This window comes from Nicotiana tomentosiformis, chromosome 1 (assembly GCF_000390325.3).
Source record: "Nicotiana tomentosiformis chromosome 1, ASM39032v3, whole genome shotgun sequence".
NCBI classification, from domain to species: domain Eukaryota; kingdom Viridiplantae; phylum Streptophyta; class Magnoliopsida; order Solanales; family Solanaceae; genus Nicotiana; species Nicotiana tomentosiformis.
Window position 1 is genome coordinate 150074735 of NC_090812.1, and position 19439 is coordinate 150094173.

The 19439-nt window shown below is 37.9% G+C and overlaps 1 protein-coding gene across 1 annotated transcript; it reads right to left on the reverse strand.

Moving 5' to 3' along the window:
- Positions 1-146: 146 nt before the first annotated feature.
- On the reverse strand, positions 147-10386 carry LOC138891573 (uncharacterized). Its single transcript, XM_070175099.1, has 3 exons — positions 9960-10386; positions 817-880; positions 147-210 (listed from the first exon to the last, which is right to left on the reverse strand). The coding sequence occupies exons 1-3, from the start codon at positions 10384-10386 to the stop codon at positions 147-149; spliced, it is 555 nt and encodes a 184-aa protein (XP_070031200.1).
- Between the last annotated feature and the right edge of the window lie 9053 nt (positions 10387-19439).

A 19439-nucleotide genomic window follows, 5' to 3' on the forward strand; every position in this document is an offset into this window, starting at 1 on the left:
ATCCCTGGTTCTACTCTATGAAATCTTAAATTTGATAATGAAAATTCATGAAAAAGTAATAAAAATTGAACAAAAACAAGTTAAAATTACTAACCTAAAAATCACCTCGATGTGGAGTATAGGTCTAAATGATGGAATAAAATGAGCTAAGTCTCGAAATCCAACTTTTTCCCAGCTGCAGATATCGCAATTGCGAATTCTTGTTCGCAACTGCGATGTTCGCAAAAGTGAACCATAGATCACAAATGCGAATAATGCGTGAGCCCTTCTAATATCGCAAATGCGAAGGCAGGCCCTTTGTAAATGCGAACAAAGCTTCACAAAAATGAAGCTGCCCAACACCTTCCAGCATCACAAATGCGAGCTAGCACTAGAAAATGCGAGGCTCGCATTTGTGAACAGACCATCACAAATGCGAGGTCTGCAGCACCAGCAATCCTAATTCCCCGAAACTCATCTGAAATTGACGAGCGCAAAACCGGTGTAAAAAACTTAGGCTCGCTAGTCAAAGATAGTATAGTATTAAATTCTTTCTACAGGGATTGGTTTAAATAATGTTCTAATAAATCTTCAACTCAACACTATTCAGGATAATAAACCTTTGATAGGTGTTATTATCGACTATAAATAAAACTAAGATTATCTATTGTAAGAAACTAATGGCACTTTAATGATTAAGGAGCAATGATTTAATATCAGGGTGAAAAGTAAGGGTTGTAACAAGATATGTGATCAACTATTGTTCCGGATAACTCTGGGTTAGGTTCATTCTTAATTTCTATTGACTCCTTTGATTTCAACAGATGATTAGGCTACCTTAGGGATTCAAACTCTTCTTCCGAATGAATGATAGTTCCCTTAATCCACCTAATAACAGATCCTATGAACATATGCACAAACACAGTGAATGAATGATCCTTCGAAGAACACCTCTCAATTATTCTTCTAAACTAGGTTAATTGATAACTCTCTAAGCTCTTTCGATTACCTAGAAAAGGCATAAAATCAACCTAAACGATATGGCATAATGCAAATTGCAGCAACACTTCTCTTTCGATAAAAGTAAAACCACAATAAGCCTTGCAATTCAATTAATAACTCATTCAATGAATCCGGGCAATTAACAGAGAGTAAAACCCAAAACAATAGTCAAATCACAACATCCATCAACAACCCTAAGCAAGACTACTCCATAATGGAAAAAGTATTCATCACAAGAGTATTAGAAGATCAAGAATACATTACAATTCCCAAATTTAAACAAACTTCCGTATTGAATGAATTGGATCAAGTCTTTTGCATTTACGTTGTTTCCTTCCTTCTTCTCTCCCAAAAGTTTCTCTAAAAATCCAAGATACCCTCTTTTTAGACGAGATGGGCTTCATATTGGTCAAGAGGAGTCGCCTCCGAAATTACAAAAATTGGCTTGGAAAAATTTTCGGACCAGACGTGCGCGGTCGCGCACCTGGGCAGGTGACCGCACATGTTGGATAGTGTTCTGCTCCACTTGTGCGCCCAGTGTGCGCTCACGTACCTGGGTGACTTCCTGCTCCATTTGTCGTTTCTCTTCATTAAGTGCATTATTGTCCGTTGATCTTCGATTTCGATCCCAACTTAATTCATGGGCTTTTACTCAGACTTCAAAGCTCCAAAATAGCTCGAATTAGCTCCAAAACCTCATCGTAACTCGGAATCGCTCCTACAAAGCATAAAACACATACTCAGTACAAAATAATACCATTTAAATCTCAGACACTAGTAAAGTGCAGCGAATTAGAGTGCAATTAATAGCCAAAATATACAATTATAGCCTACCATCAGAAACTCATCCAAACCCATCGGGCTCATATCCGAACATCAACACAAGTATAATAACATCATACAAACTCTCTTGTAAGCTCAAATCATCAAAATACCATCTAAAATCACGAATCAAACACAAAAACTCAAAGAACTTTAAAGTTCAAACTTCAAATTTTTAACTTTTCACATTAACGACCTTGGGTCACCCGGATCCCAACCAAACATGCGTACAAGTGCAAAATCATCATACGAGCCTACTAAAATCATCAAATATCGATTTGAGGTTGTTTACTAATAATATTGACCGTGGTCAACTCTAGCCATTTTCAAGTTCAAAAGTGGAGTTTTCTAAAAATTCGCATTTAGACTTTTTCGAAAATTAATACGGACTATGCACGCAAGTCATAAATCATCAAATAGCGCTATGAAAGGTCTCAAATTATAAAAAGGGGATCTAGTACTCAAAATGACCTATCAGGTCATTATAGAAGTTGAGATCGCAAAAGTGACATCTCACCTGCTGCTTAGTGAGTGCAAGTGTGAGGTTGCCTGACAGGGGTATATGTTCGAGAGTTAGCTTCTTTTTTTTTTATCATATTTTGAGATTGGGAGATCGGATTGGAGTCGTTTTTTAGGTCATTTTCTCCCACGTGGTTTAGGTAAGTGTTCATCAGCTGGATTTGATTATTATTCATGATTCTATCTCTGATTTTGGCATTTGATTGATAAATCTAAGGAAGAAAATTTGGGTTTATGCCTACACTTTAAGAGAGTGTATTTTGGGGTTTTGACCATCGATTTGGACCAATATTTGGAAACTAATTATATATTTAGACTTGATAGGTTATGGGTTATCGAATTTTGGTATTGATTTCAGATTTTGGGCATGCATGCCTGGTTGGCGTTTGTTAACTTTTTGAAAATTCTTCAAAGATCGAAGCTTTATGGATTGAGATTACTTCCTATAGTATTGTTTGACTTCCTTGGATGACGATTGTCTTGGATTTTCATGATTGGAGAGCTAGAACGAGGTTTTGACGCAATTTGTTGTTGAAGATAGCCCGAAAAGAGGTAAATCTCTTGGCTAACCTTGTTAAGAAGGAAACCCCTAGGATTTAACCTGATTGATATGCGCCTAAGGTATTGGGAGTGGTATATATATATGTGGTGGAAAGCGTATATGCACTTGCCCAGTTTATATTATGCCCAAGAACGAATTGAGATACTTTATGCCTTGTTTTAATTATGTTCTCATCTTGATTCATATTAGAGATCATGTTTAGGTTTATGATTAATTATGAAGGCAGGGAACTGGTTCTTGATAAGTTGAATTTCTTGAATCATTTGTAGTCATATATATATTTCATGAGCACATATTTTCATGATTATTATTAAGTCCTTGTGCATCTTTTATCTATTAATTCTTGGGCATATATACACACACTTGATTAGAACTGAAATTGTGGCGCGAGAGGCAAGGTCGTGCAGTTGAAATACAGTTATGGCACAAGATATAATGAGTGGATATTTGATTATGAGTTGTGCTATCAAGCTCCTATTGCGCTTGGATTTGGTACCTCCCTTTCGAGTAGCATTATGATTATCTCTTGAATTGAAAAAACATACTTTATATCTTTTGGCTGTTTTGTATCTTGATACCTGTTGATCATGATGATATTGTTTGTTTTAGCTCCAAGATTGTTATTATTATTTGTGTTGTAAGTATCTTGATGACTATAGCCTTGTCACTACTTATTCAAGATTAGACTTGATACTTACTAGGAACCGATTGAGATGTACTCATATTATGTTTCTGCACATTTTGTGCAGGTTCTGAGACTAGTATTGCAATACTCTTTGAGCTGAGGGAGTGCATTATTGGAGACTTCATTGTGAGCTACCATACTGTTTCGATCCGCAACACATGGAATCCCCGTCCTTATAAGTCTCATGTCTATTTTGTTTCTCACTTACAGTTGTGATTATATATTCAGACTTGTACTTATTCAGTAGTACAAGTCTGAATATATAATGCTCGTGTACTTATTCACCTATTTCTTGGGGGTTGTACTATTTTGGTCATGTTCGCACCATGTTTAAATTGTATAAGATATTATACTGTTTCGAGATCTTTTTAGCTTTTATTATGATATAACTCTGTTAATTAAAGAAAATTCGACCGTATTCTATTGATTGTAAGTTGGCTTGCTTAGAAAGTACAGCTAGGTGCCATCATAACCTGAGGTAGGATTTTGGGTCGTAACAAGTTTGTATAAGAGCTCTAGGTTCTAAGGGTCTCACGGGTCATGAGCAGGTCTGGTAGAGTCTTGTGGATCGGAATGGAGACTGCACTTATCTCCGAGAGGCTACGGGATGTTAGGAAATTTCCCTTTCTTAATTCCTTATCGTGCGACTTTATCTCGGCTTGAAGCCTATATCTTTAGTTCCCTCCTACTTGTTCGTATGCAATTTTGAGCACTCGATATCAGTTAAGGTCCGGTGATTTGTGGTGATATTAGACCTGTGGTGTGGGATGTTTTCCATGTATTGAGGGCTAACTACTATTAACACTTTGTGGAGGGGTTTCAATCTATAGCCGCCCTAGTGTTGGTGTTACCCACGGGTTCAGGAAATTTCAAAGTATATTATAATACTTCACGTGTTGGTCTTGGCATTGTATTAGTGCAGAGTTGTAGGGTAATTGCTTATGTGTCATGGCAGTTGAAGCCTCGTGAGTAGAACTATCTGGTTTATGATTTAGAGTTTGGCATTTGTCCAGCGGAGGGAAGGTTTTGGTTATGAAACTTCTGACCGTGGTATATAAAATTTTCAAATTGAGCATTTCTGAGCATAGTAGAGTTCTTGCTTTTGTGGTTGCATCATTATCTTTGTTGAGTGCATTAGATCTTGTCAGTGTGATGATCTACACTTGCATGTCCTTAGGGACACGAAGTGCGGGGTGGGGATAAGGAGGTGGTCCTGAGTGAAACGGTATTTTGCGATATTAGGGTTGGATTTTGTGTTTCTAGTGTTGATAGTTCGACGAAGATGATCCTTGAGGAGGTTCATAGTTTGAGGTATTTTGTTCATATGGATGTTACCGAGATATATCGTGGTTCGAGGCAACATTATGGGTGTCGGAGGATGAGAATGACATATTAGGCATGTTTCACAATGTTTTATTGTCAGTAGGTCGAGAATTAACATCAGAGACATAGTGACTTACTTTGGAAGGTGGTTATACCTGTGTGGAAGTGGGGGCGTATCATTATATACTTTATGGAAGGGTAGCCACAGTCTTTGAGGACGGTTGTTATGATTTTGGTCATTGTGGATAAATGACTAAGTCTAGGCATTTCATTTTGGTTATGACGTTTTACATTTTGGAATGTTTGAATTTAACAAGAAGGGTTTGCTTGAGCTATGAACGGAATGTGAATGCTTGATTATCATCTTGATGTACTATACTGCCTTGAGTTTTGGATGTGTTGATGGATTTTTCGGTTGTTCATTGATGAGATGAAATAGATTCTTGCGGCCTGTGTACGAGTGCAGGCTCGGGAGGATTCATTGGTTACATAATGGTGGTGCTCATGGCAAGGTCATAGAAAGATTTGAGGCTACAAAGGTGGGCTATCTCATGTGGGAACATTAGGGGTTGTACGATTTCTTATGAAGTTGCTATGAAGAGTTTTACCTTCTATACAATGAGATGTATGTACTATGAAGTGAGTCTAGATCGCTTGAAGTAGATGGCACGACTGTCACGTGGTTGAGTATGCATTTGGGTCGATACTTTAGGGTATGTTATGGATAGTGCAACATGAGCTTATGAGAAAGTCAACTGAGTAAAAGTGTGAGGTCATAGTAATTAAGGTTTAATGGCCATTGTGAGTTCTTGGGGTTATGTGATTGTGGCTTAAAGCCAAGTGGGGGAGCCTACCATCGGTGATTGGGTCATCTGATCATGTGTTATTACAGTCATGGACTTCGGTACGCTTGTGGAGTAGTTATGGTTTGAGAAGGATAACTTCGGTATTGAATCAGGCAAGGAATTTGTGGGAGGCATGTTATATTTTGCCCGGTTATTATATATAGGTTGTGGAATGGCTCAGGTTGGATATTCCTTGGTGCATGTAGTGTTTAAAGAAAAAGAATTCGCTCGGTTGTTCTTTTGGAGTATTCATATGTTGATGGAGCACTGGTCGTCCGTCATGTTTGGCTATGTATTTAGGGACTAGGATTGAGTGGGTGACTCTCGAGAATGGTTCTAGTATTTTCAAGATATGGCACCTAAGGATTTTTGAATTCTTCATGTTTTTGAGGATTTGAGATTTATGTTGAATTGTGAAAGAGACTTTTGTTATTTCTATAACATTATCAGTTCGGTGAGGCATTTTTTTAGAGGTGGAAGGAACAACTTCAAATTCATAGAAGATCCCATCGGAGCAGGTACTTTGGTTTGAGGTATTATTTGGTGTATAAGAGGGAAGAAAATGGCTTACGTGTCTTAAGACAACGAGATTTCGCATTGGGATCACTTGGGATAAGTTTTGATTGAGGTCCATAATGTATTGGGAAAGAGAAGTTTTGTCGTGAAGGCTGGTCATGAGAAATATGAAGAAGTTAGATCCTCTTAGCAGTGGCTTGGATCAGCACAGTAATAGAGAAGACCATATCCTTTAGTATAATAGGGCTTTACAGATATTTTGTGGTAATACATTTTGGGTATGGCAGTCTGTGTGACTTGGATAATTTAGAGGGATTCAATTCTGATGACTTAGGTATGTGCAAATGGATTCCAAAGAGTTTGTGATGATTTGGCCACGACTTGAGGCTAATGCCTCCCACCAGCATGGAAAGTTTGTTGCGTGTTGTGATTTTCTCTTGAATTGAGCTAAGTGGAAGGTTTTTGGTCGACATGGTGTGTAGCCTATAATGATTCAGAGTTGATAACAGGATTCTCATAGTTTTGTGTTGAGGTATGATAGATGCGGTGAGCTATGTGGGGTTGAGATTAAATGGACAAGGTTGCGGTTCAGTTTTGAAAGGAATGTCATGAGTTCTAGACAACATGGAGAATTTAGATGTTTAAGAGAATTATAGCCCTATCTTGTATCGCCTGGGTAGAGTGTGTGTTGTAGAAGGCGCATTGTCTTTTGAATTGCGGATGTTGGGCTAGTACTACAGAGATCGTGTGGTTAGCAACTATTGATGTTCAGATTTTTGCTACTTAATGCAAAAGGTTTATGGGAGTATTTCTCATGAGGCGATTGTGTATGCATGCAGTCATTTAAGTGGGAGGGATAGAGATCAGGTATCACGAGCCGAAATCCCAACCTCGAGGCCGTAATGGCGTCTAACATCCACTTGCTAGGCAAGCCGACGTGAAATAAGTAATTAACCAATTTTAATAGTTAAAAATAAAATAATGATATTCAACGAGAAATAAATGCCAAATCTAACACAGTGCTAATATAAATCACATGATAAGAACTACTCCTAGAAATTTGGAGTCACGAGTACACCAACAACTAGAAGTCTACAAATACAGTCTAAAATAAATACAATTGTTCGAAAGAGATAAACAGTAAAAGTAGGAAATGGAAGAGGACTTCAAGGTCTGCGAACGCCAGCAGATCTACCTCGAGTCTCCGTATGAAAGTGATCCGAGCCGGCATATCTCAAGCACCGCTGGGACCAATACCAGTATCTGCACAAGAAGTGCGAAAGTGTAGTAGAAGTATAACCGACCGAATGTACTTCGTAAGTGTCGAGCCTAACTTCGACGAGGTAGTGATGAGGCTATGATAAGACACCTACATAATAAACTTGTACAAGTGTATATAAAGCAGGAAAATAAGAAAAAATGATGATAAAATATTAACTGGGAGGGGACATGCAAAAAGGGAAAAATATAATAAGTACAACAAGTATGAAATCACAAAATAACATCTTCTGAATTAGGCAACAATATAACCAAGTAAATTACCAAAACCGGAAATCAATTAACTCAATGATATGAAAATGGCACGGCATTACCCTTCGTGCTTTTATTCCCCTCCTCACCACGCAATATCATGAATATAATGACACAGTATCACCCTTTGTGCTTTTACTCTCTTCCTCACCGTGCAATATTACGAATGTAATGGCACGACTTCACCCTTCATGCTTTTACTCTCGTCCTCACCATGAAATAATATAAATCCGAATAATAAAAAGGCGGGGAATAATTTCACTTTAAATATGGTGCCTTGAAATCAAATTTCAACTTCCAAAATATTCAACATCTTTAAAATAAACAACAAATACGAAATGGATAATTAAAAGAAGTAATAATCTAAGCTAAGCATGGATAACATAACTAATGAAACAATATAATACAAATAAATAATTTTCACCCGCATGCTTTAACTCAATGACAATGCATAGATACTCGTCACCTCACATATACATTGTCCCCACACATAAAACACGTAGCAAATAGACCAACAAGTCCTAATCCCTCAAGTCAAGGTTAACCACGACACTTACCTCACTTCGCAATTAAATTAATGCTCAACCGGAGATTTTCCTCTTGAATTAGTCTCCCAACCAATCAAATCCAACCAAATATAGTTCAAATAATTCAAAATAAGCTTTAGAAACTACCCTCAAGTGAAAAAGATACAATCTTTAATGTTTTTGGAAAAAGTCAACAAAAGTCAATCCCGGTCTTCTTGGTCAGAACCCGAGATTCATGCCAAAACCCAAGTACTCACTCACCCCTGAGTCCAGTTATGTGATTAGTTTCGAAATACGACCTCAATTTAAGGTTGAAATCTTAATTTCTCAAAATCTCCAATGTCTACCTAAATCCCTAATTTCTACCATGAAAAAGCATGGATTAATGGTTAAAATCAATGGGAGTTTATGGAAATGTATGGAAACGAGTTACAATATACTAACCTATGAAGTTGGGATGAAAAACCTCTTCAAAATCACCTCTAGGCCAAGCTCAAACATGAAAATGGTGAAAATTGGGAAGAATCCCGATTTTGGACTGTTTTAATTCACTGGCGTCAGATCTTCTTCGCGTTCGCGAAGGACCTGACGCAATCACGAAGCACAGTGGCCCAGTTGGCCTTCGCGAGATGCTGCACGCATTTGTGACGGCCACAACCCCCTGGCCTTCGCGTTCGCCAGCCTAGGCTCGCGTTCGCATAGAATATCAGACAGATCCCCTCCCATACCCCATAACCCTACGCGTTCGCGAGTGGACGGTCACATCCCCGAAGGGTAAGCCCCCCTCTACCCCGCGTTCGTGAACGTTTCCTCATGTTCGCAAAGAACAATTTCCGCCCCAGCCCAGATTCCCCTTCGCGATCGCGAAGCACATCGCACCAGACTCCAGCAATAGTAAAAAAACCAGATTTTTCTAACTTCAAATGGTCCGTAGCCTATCCAAAACTCACCCGAGCCCCTCAGGCTCCAAACAAAACATGCACGCAAGTGTAATAACATCATACGAACTCGCTTGCGCGATCAAAACACTAAAATAACACCTAGAACTATGAATCAGACATCCAAATGCATGAACTTTTCAAGGAAACTTAAGAACTTTCAAATTCATAACCGAGCGCCAGAATCCTATCAAACCAACTCCGTTCTACACCAAATTGCAGACAAGTTTTAGATAATAAAATGAACCTATGCCAAGTTCCAGAACCGAAATCCGAATGTGGTAGCCATAAAGTCAACCTACGGTCAAACCTCTAAAATCTTTAAACCTTCAAATTACTAGTTTTCAACAAATCACGTCAAATCAAGTTAGGAACTTCCGAATTTAATTCTGGGCCTATGCCCTAGTCCAAAACCACGATACGGATCCACTTGGATAGTTAAAATACCGATCCAAAGTCTCTTACACAAAATATAAGACCGTAGTCAACGCAAATCATTTTTAAAGGTAAAATTCATGTTTTCTTCAACTTTTCACATAAAAACTTTTCAGAAAAAGACACAGATTGTGCACGCAAATTGAGAAAACTAACGATGCTAATCGAGGTCTCGAAACACTGAAATAAGTGCTAGAATTCAGAATGACCTATCGGGTCGTCACATTCTCTACCTCTAAAACTAACGTTCGTTCTCGAACGGACATAGAAAGTTACCTGGACTGGTGAAAGGGTGGGGATATCTGCTCCGCATGTCGGACTCGGACTCCCACGTAGCTGCATCAGTCAGCTGACCTCTACACTGCACTCTAACAGAAATATAACTCTTAGGCCTCAACTTCTGAATTTGTCGTGCTAGAATGGCCACCGGCTCTTCCTCATAAGTCAAACCTTTGTTCAATTGGACTGAGCTGAAGTCTAATACATGAGATGGATCACCATGATACTTCAGGAGCATGGAAACATGGAATACCGGGTAAACTTCTGATAATATAGGTGGCAATGCAAGCTTGTAGGCCACCTCACCAACTTTCTCAAGGATCTCAATTGGTCTGATATACCTAGTGGTCAACTTGCCCTTCTTCCCGAACCTCATCAAACCCTTCATGGGTGAAACCCAAAGCAAAACCCTCTCTCTATCCATGAATTTAGAATAAATTATATATTTGAGTTTGTAGTGCTATAGATAATATGTATTTTCAAAAATATTTGAAATTCAGGCACGTGGGACCGTGGGTTGACTTTTGTTGACTCTTCGTTTGGGTGAGAATTTGTTTCTAGTTGTTAAACTATAGGTTTTTTGAGTATTGGTTTGGACATTCTTTGACTAGCTTCGGATCATATAGCATTGGTTTGAGGTGTTAGAGAGGTGTTGGAGCCGATTATCGGATTTGAGAGCAAGGTAAGTCTCTTGCATAATCTTGTAAGAGGGAACTTATCCCCGTAGGTATTACATTTGCCACATACTACGTGTTTGGGAGCTACGTATGTACGAGGTGACGAGCGTCCGTACGTATGCTAGATTCTTGATGCGTCTGGATAGACTTAGGCTTACACCATGCTTTAACTGTATTACTTGAGTTGTTCTGGTCAGTTTAAATGCTTCAATTCATGATTTATCTTGAGACTAGGCTTTTGTAGTTTACCGAGCCTTGCTACCTTAAGAACTTGGTGGGATACTTGATTATTTGTGGAGTTATGATTCCTCCTATCTACGTACCCTAGTGTTGTGCTTATTTGATCGGTAGCTTCGTGATTTCTCAACTCGAACGTATCTTCGCGAGTTGGGAATAGTGACGCATTAGAAGTTTTACCACTCTTATGGGATTGGGTCATTCACCTCGGCAGTATCATGTAATACTCCTATTAGATCAGTTTGTTCACTTTGGCAGTATCAGGTAATACTCTTATGGGATCGGGTCGTTCGCCTCAATAGTATCATCTAACACTATTCTTATGAGAGTGGGTCGTTTGCCTCAGCATTATTATAAAATATTCTTATGGGAGAGAGACATTCGCCTTGGCAGTATTATGAGATACACTTATGGGAACGGGACGTACAACCTCGATTGTACCATGTGTTGTACCCTATTTTGTACGAGTCAAAACAAGATTCAACTAGTGGTTTTCCTATTGATGATAAAAATAGAGTCGCCACCTAATATTTAAAGGTATACTACGGTACCTGTTTAATTACCAAGATCACTTCTCTATTAATCTGCTAACCTGTGAGATTTTGGGTAAGGGTTCTTGTTCTTCTAAGGGAAAGGTGTTAGGAACCCTTTACAATCTACCTAAGGTAGCTCCATAGGATTTAGACTAGGTTTAAGGAATTAAATGTCTATATGCTGTTTAATTTGTGCTTAAAAGTATGGCTTATTGTATATCTAGTTTAAAGATTATCACTTGAAAATAGGATATGTAATTTTAAAAGGGGATATAGGTTTCATTAGTAAAAGCCCTTAAAAATTTTACATCTATATAATTGAAAGAGTTTTTAGTAGTATACCTATAATGTTTGTATTTGCAAACCTTGTGAGATGTGGCTAAGTTTAAAATAAATTATCTTTGAAATGGTGTGGCTTATCTATATAACTCTAGTAAAGTAAAGCTTGTTTAAAGAGATAGTCTTTAGGTATACCTTGAAGATTAGTTCTCAAACCTCATATTTATTTTTGAAGAAACAGTCTGAAAACCTTGGCTTTGCAACAACACTTGTTCGATTTTCTTTTTAGAAAATCCCAATTTTAGAAGACCAATTTCATATTCCGGTTCTTCTGGTTTTTGAAAAAAAGAGAAGACTCCGACCTTTGCAAAGGTTGTCTTAGTTTCAAAAGACTTCATGAAAATCATTAGTAAAGGTTAAGAGATGAATAACGGAAATGATTAACGAATTAGAATTATGGTTACTAAGTCACAATATTACTTTTATCCTATGCCTTTAGAGTTTCCCTAGGTTGTTAACTATATTTCAAAGATATAACGCAAGAGAATTCAATCAATTGTCATAAGTTTTATATACATAGGAGAATAATCAGTAGGCTTAAAGCGATAAAGGAAATAGGTGACTCTAGGTTTGGGCCGGAGAGGAGGTAAGCCCAGCAGAATAGCGGAGACGAGCAATGGCAAATTCAGACTCCCAAAAGGTTCAGGCAAAGAGCTTGGGCCTGAGTTCTTTGGGAACTCGGTAGGCCTATTTAAATACATATGCAAAATAAAGAGAAATACATTAGATATATGTCCCAATACACATAATTATATGTAAGTAACATTAATATAGATCCAAGATAAATTATAAAATCAACAGTAATTAAGGATGCAAAATTAGTATAAGGTCACATATAGTAAAGCAATTTCCAATGAAGAAAAAACTTTATTTCCATTGAACACTAAACCTAAAGAGATTAATAAATGTCAATAGATTATATGCTACGGTTGGAATTCCATTCATGGCCAAAGTACTCTTTGAATCTCTGGCACTTCAAAGATCACAAAAGTCTCAAGGACCCCGAGCAGTGCTTGTATCAGGGAGAGTAACTCAACCAAGAACTAAATTCTACTCCCAAATACCCCTAGCTACTCACACTTACTCTTCTCTACTGATTTGGGTGCTAATGAGGTATTCATTGTAAGCTTCAATACCACAGTGGTGATTTATACACAACGAGGGATATATTTCAATGACACATTCGGAATACCAAAGCATCATCAGACATCTCATGATTTGCATACATGCATGTAGTACTATCATGTATTTATATCAAGCTTAAGAGCACTTAGACAGAATCAATTGTAGGTGCCAATAAATAATTAGAGGAAAGCAACACATGAATATAACAACTTAGAATATGTAGGTCATGTAGTTCAAAGGGGTATAGGAAGTATCAGGTGTATTGCTCTTAATAATCCTGTTAGAAGGCTCATGCTTATAGAAGATCCTTACCTATAATCTTGTACTTAATCATACATACTTAATTGGGGCATACAGACCAACACTCCATTCCTTACTGAGTGAGAAAGTTAACAAACCACTTCAACATTCTTAAGAAAACAGGGGCAGGCAAATATATTGACAATTAATCTCCAAAGGGATCTTCATTCATATCTAGGTTGATTAAAAGTTAAACATATGGTTCTACATTCAAACAGGACAGATGAACGTTTAAAGGGGCTCTTTCTAAGTCTATAGGTAAACTTTAGTGAACTTAGTAGGTTTCAATGGAATGGGAACACAGTCACAAATATAATATACAAGGAGCAGTTTCCTTTAAGGCAGAGATGAGTATAGAACTCCTAATAGGTGGCATTTAAACAGGCGTCTGATGTATTCTAACCAAAACTTACAGCATTACAATATGACTAAGTATTGAACATGGAATTTGGTCTAACGTTGTCATCATAGTGGTCCGGAACAGTGAACACTAGTACTAGGCAAGCATATTTAGTTTTGAGCTAAATTGATTAGTTGTTATAATGAATCTTTGCAACATATGGTTTAATCAGAAAGTATTCAACTACAGTAGGTACAATTCCAATTAGGTTTATAAACATGACTCAAGCCAAGTGGATAGCAGAAGACAAAACTGAAGTGCACAGGTTCCTTAGGGATGAATCCTAGTTAACTTAAGGCATTATCTCATATAGTGAAGTTGACAGATGTGCTAAACAATTATGGGAGCTGATAGAAGGTCTTCCTCTGATTTTAGAGTTACAAAATCATAGCAGAATACATTTGAAAGTAGAGAGTTTCAAACATTATAAACTACCATGTTTAAGTTATATGACAGCCCTATACTCAGTAGCATATGCCTATTGGTGGAATGACATGAAAAGGAACGTGGCAGACTTTGTGGCAATGTGTCCGAATTGTCAGCAAGTAAAGTCCGAACACCAACGGCCTGGTAGATTGGCACAGAACATAGAAATTCCAATGTAGAAGTGGGAAATGATTAATATGGATTTTGTGGTAGGGTTACCGCATACTCCGCGCGAGTTTGACTCAATTTGGGTGATTGTGGATCGACTCACAAAATCAACACACTTCTTGCCTGTTAAATCTACCGACACAGCGGAACAGTATGCTGAGTTGTATATCAAGAAAATAGTTAGGCTGCATGGCACTCTAGTTTCTACCTTCCATCCACAGACCAACGGGTAGGCAGAGCGGACTATTCAGACGCTTGAGGATATATTGCGTGCTTGTGTTCTTGACTTCAAGGGTATCTGGGATGATCATTTGCCACTCATATAATTTGCTTACAACAACAGCTTTCATGCTAGTATTCAGATGGCACCATTTAAGGCATTATATGGTAGGAGATGTAGATCTCCCATTGGGTGGTTCTAGATTGGGGAAGCTGAGTTGATAGGACTAGACCTCATGCATCAGGGTATGGAAAAGGTTAAAATCATTAAGGAGCAGTTGAAAAATGCTCAGAGTCGTCCAAAATCCTATTCGGATGTTCGTCGCAGAGACTTAGAGTTCAAAGAAGATGATTGGGTATTCTTGAACCCTATGAAGGGTATAATGCGGTTTGGAAGGAAAGGGAAATTGAGTCCAAGGTATGTCGAGCCGTACAAAATTATTCAGAGGATTGGTCAGGTGGCGTACAATCTTGAGATATCACCCGAGCTGTCATTAGTGCACCCGGTATTCCATGTGTCTGTGTTGAAAAAGGTAGTTGGAGATCCGTCAGCTGTTGTGCCGGTTGAGACCATTGAGTTTAATGAAGAACTGTTATATGAAGAAATTCCATTTGCCATTCTTGATAGGCAAGTTCGAAAGTTGAGGAATAAAGAAATTGCCTCCGTGAAGGTGTTATGGCGAAACCAGTAGGTTGAAGAGGCTACTTGGGAGGCTGAGGAAGAGAAGAAAAAGAAGTATCCTTACTTGTTTGTATAAGCTATGCAACATTTGTTTTTTGGTATCACTTGTTCAGTTAATGTAAAGGTACTTCTTTCTAAATATATTGTATGTGAGGCCACGTTTGGCGTTGTTATGAGTTATGTTACATCATTGGTTTATGTATATGTTTTAAGGATGTGTTTCGGGAGATCTCTGACAGGTGGATAGGCCTAGTTACAGGGGAAACTCTGGCAAAATTTTTGAAAATTTAAGGAGTTAGTCAAATTTGGGGCTGCTGGTGTGTGGTATGAAAACTGAATTGCATAAGATGCTAATAGTGAACCTTGACCCTCATTCGAGGATGAATGATCTTAAGTGGGGGAGGATGTAAGGCCCCGTGAAAGTATTCTTAAAAATCAGGGTTCCATGATGCCGGGGTAGGCGTAAAGGTTAATAATAGTAGAGATTCTTCGCGGCGAGCTTGCGAAGTGTGGTTCAGACTTCTTGGATTGTACAGTGCACTGGGGAGTTGAAGGAAAATATTTTGCAGAGATGGGCATTTTCTCGGCACATTATGCAGCCGCATAATCACTCTGCAGTCCGCAGAATGGCCGCAGAGTGAAGCAACTATTTGGGCTATTTTTTATGTCAATTTTGCGGCCAGTTATGTGACCTCACAACCATTTTGCGGGCCGCATTTTGATTGCATAATCAGCCTTGGAATTTTGTGGAGGGAGGTTCTGTGGCGCATTATGCGACCGCAGAGTGAAGCAGGCTAGCCCATTATCGGAGGCCATTTTCCGCGAACATTTCATGGACCGCAAAATCATTATGCAGTCGCATATGCGACCGCAGATCCTGTTCCAGAGCTTCATTTTTGGAGTTTTTAAACCCGACCTTATTTCGTTAAAACATATGCCATAATCCATTTTTGAGCATATTTCTAATATTTTTAGAGTGAGAAAGAGTTCTTAGAGTGGGGAAGTAACCTTCAACCTAATATCCAATAATTCTTTCTCAATCCTTGAATATTATCAAGAAAGTCCTCATCTTAAAGGTAAGAATCTATGCCCTAGCACTTAATTTTGAAAATCTACTAAAAAGGGGATAATTAGAAAGACAATTCTTGGGTGTGGTGGTTGTTATCTTGCATGCACGTGTTATCAAAGAATGTGGGAATGATGTGAGCTAAAAATGGTAGAGAATGGGTTGGAAAATGATGGGATATTTCACAAAAAGGGCCTTAAAAACATTAATGCACAGCTAGTGTTTTATAATGTGCTCAAATGAGCTAGAATCATGACCATCTTCCTAATCTTGGTTCAACTTATTGTATTTCTAAAATAGATTGAAGTTACTAAGAATTCGAGAATGTTTAAAAGTTTAAGGAAGCTCAATTGAGGTATGTTGGCTAAACCCCCTTCTTCTTAGAATCGAATCCCACGGTGTTCATGCTATTGGTGTAAGTCCCAAATTGATCATAATAGAATTGGCTATTCCGAATGTGCTTGTGTTGAAGGATATATGCTCAATATGTATTGTAAATGCTTCATCATATCACCTTATCATTGAGGATGTGTTCAAAATATGGAATATGTGTTAAAAATGTTAAGACTTCAAGTCTAGATCGAAATAAAGATTGTTATGCCAAATTGTATGAAAAGCCTTTATGTGCCTAAGATTCCTAAATTGCTCATATCTGAATTTGATGTCTTGAATGGGAAACCTTATTGTTGTTGATAATGATAATGATAATGATGTCTGAATGTAAAAAGGGAAAACTAGAATTATGAAACACGGCCAAGTGCCAAGAATGACTTTATAATTATGGTCACTAGTGCCATTGAATTGAAAGGATGTGAAAAAAGTATGATATGAGATGATTGACTGAAAAAGGTAATGTCTCGGGTAAGACGGCCTAGCCGATTGGGCCGTGATCGGACGCCATGCCGCACACATGGTGGTGACTGTGCTGGAAATTATAATAAAATTGTGGTTATGGTTGATGTCTCAAATGAGACGACCTAGCCAATCGGGTCGTGATCGTACTCCGTATAAGAACACGGTGGTATTGTGAATTATGGGATATCGGCTCTAAAGATCACCCAACCTAATAACATGGAAATTGACTTGAAAGCTTATGTGACCCTTAACTTGATATTTTAATATTATTTGAAGCTCTTATTGAATTCTGGATTGTTCCCCTTGTATTATTATTCATTCTATTGAGATGGTGTTTAGTTTTACACACTAGTACTATTCGACAGTACTAACGTCCCTTTTGCCGGGGGCGCTGCATCTTTAAATAGATGCAGGTGGTTCCATAGCAGGCAGTGTTGATCAGCGATAGCAGTACACCTTCCTCCTAGCAGACTTGGTGAGCCCCACCTCATTCCGGGGTTATGTATCTTTTGTACATTTTGTTATCATGTTTGGAGGTATAGCTGGAGCCTTGTTGCCGGTACTATCATAACACTCTTTTGTATCTTTTAGAGGCTCCGTAGACACTATGTGGGTTGTACATGGGTGCTAGAAAAGTCAAATAGATTATGTTGTATTTTGATCTCTTGCTCCACTTTAATCATAAGAATGTGTGTATCTTGAAACTTAAAAGTGATGTAACCAATGAGACGATCTAGTATTGTATATATGATGTTCCTACCATCTAATTAATGAAATCATATCTTCTCTTGATCATGGGTGAGTTGGGTAGAAAGTATCTAACATGATTGCTCGACCGGGTTCACTCGGTTGAGCGCCGGTCACACTCCCCGAGTTTGGGGTGTGACATAAATCTCAGATGATTTGAGATTTCACTCTTTGGTCTAAAATTTCAATATTGGGGCTTTTGAAATTAAATGGTGAAAACGAAAAGTAAACGACAAGATTTGTAGTAAATGGACAAGATGGATAGCCATGCATGCCATGGATTTGAAAGGCCAGAGGTGATTTGAGGTCCCATTTTTTGGGTTAGGGTTTTCGGATTTAGGGTTTTTGAATCTCAATGTTGAAAAAGGAAAGAAGACAGCAGGATTCGCGGATCGGGAAGTAGAAAGAATGATTTGGGGGCAGGATTTGTGACCTTGTACAAATTTGTGCAAGGATTTTGTTATGGCATTTGAGAGAATTGAGAGAAGAAGGGGAAAGGGGGCGACCAGGATAACAGGGAAATGATTTAGGGTTTGGGTAGTTTGGTTCGTCTCTAGGGGTTAAAGTCAAGGGAAGGAATCTGGGATAATTCAGGGTTTAAAAGATTTTTATAAAAAAATAAAGGAACTGTTGGATCATAAAGATCCAACGGTTGTGGTAATATCTGGTAGGAGGTTTAAAATTAAAAGAAAAATGGGATAAACGTAGATCGTTAATGGTTTGAATCGACGACTCAGATGGTTTGTGCTTGTTTGTGAGTGGGGGTGACGAGTGATGTGGCACGATTTGATTGGCTAAGAGAGGGTGGCGGGGATCGCCAAGGAGGATTGGAGGAGGTTGGACCTGGGTCAGATTTTGGCTTTAGGCTTGGTTAATGGGTCATTTTTTATTTAAATGGTAGCCACTTTGTGTTTAATTAGGAGATTGCAATGGTAGCTTTTTAGCTTTTTAACCCTTTTGAAAATAATTTAAATAAACTTAATTACTTTTCATAAAATGTAGTAAAGATTATAATTATCAAATAAACTACTAATTATTGTAATTAATTATTTGTAAAAATACTTTGTCTTCTAAATTATGAAACTAATTTTGAATTATTAAAATAGTAAACTAATTAACTAGAAATTGAGGAATAATTTATTAAATTAACTATAAAGTCTATGTAATGTATATAAAGGTTATTTTAATTATCTCAAAATTGTAAGTATGATATATTTGTAATTACATAATACTAAATTATTAATTTCAACACTATTAATACTTAATTCTTTTGTAAAAATTGGTATTATTGATTAGAAATAATTTCAAAATATTTATTGCAAATCATTCAGTATAAATAGATTAATTTTAAAAGGGAGGGTCAAAATTGGTCGTCAACAATAACCCCTCTTTGACCGGAGACGATGAAAGAGTTTTCGGGCAAAGAAATCGAACCAAGGCCGATTTTATCTCGACCTTAGGCATACATTGTAGAAATGGCATATGAGTTTAAGGACGATTACGAGTTGTAGAATTAGGTAATGGAAGATTCTGGGAGGATTTTGGAGAGTTGGGGCTGAATTCTAGTTTTGAATTGCTTACATACCTCGGACTTAATAATGATCAGGCCTCATGTAACTCTGGAGTGAAGATTTTGGGGAGGCGATGCTTGCAGGAATAGCCCCAGTATAGTATTATGACGATACTGCGAGACAGAAGATTTG

Coding starts and splice junctions, on each gene's coding strand:
- LOC138891573 (XM_070175099.1), bottom strand. CDS start 10,386: ATGGATAGAGAGAGGGTTTTGCTTTGGGTTTCACCCATGAAGGGTTTG. Junction 881..9,959: donor CCACCCTTTCACCAGTCCAG/GTAACTTTCTAT, acceptor ATATGTTCATAG/GATCTGTTATTAGGTGGATT. Junction 211..816: donor GAAGAGTTTGAATCCCTAAG/GTAGCCTAATCA, acceptor CGAACATCGCAG/TTGCGAACAAGAATTCGCAA.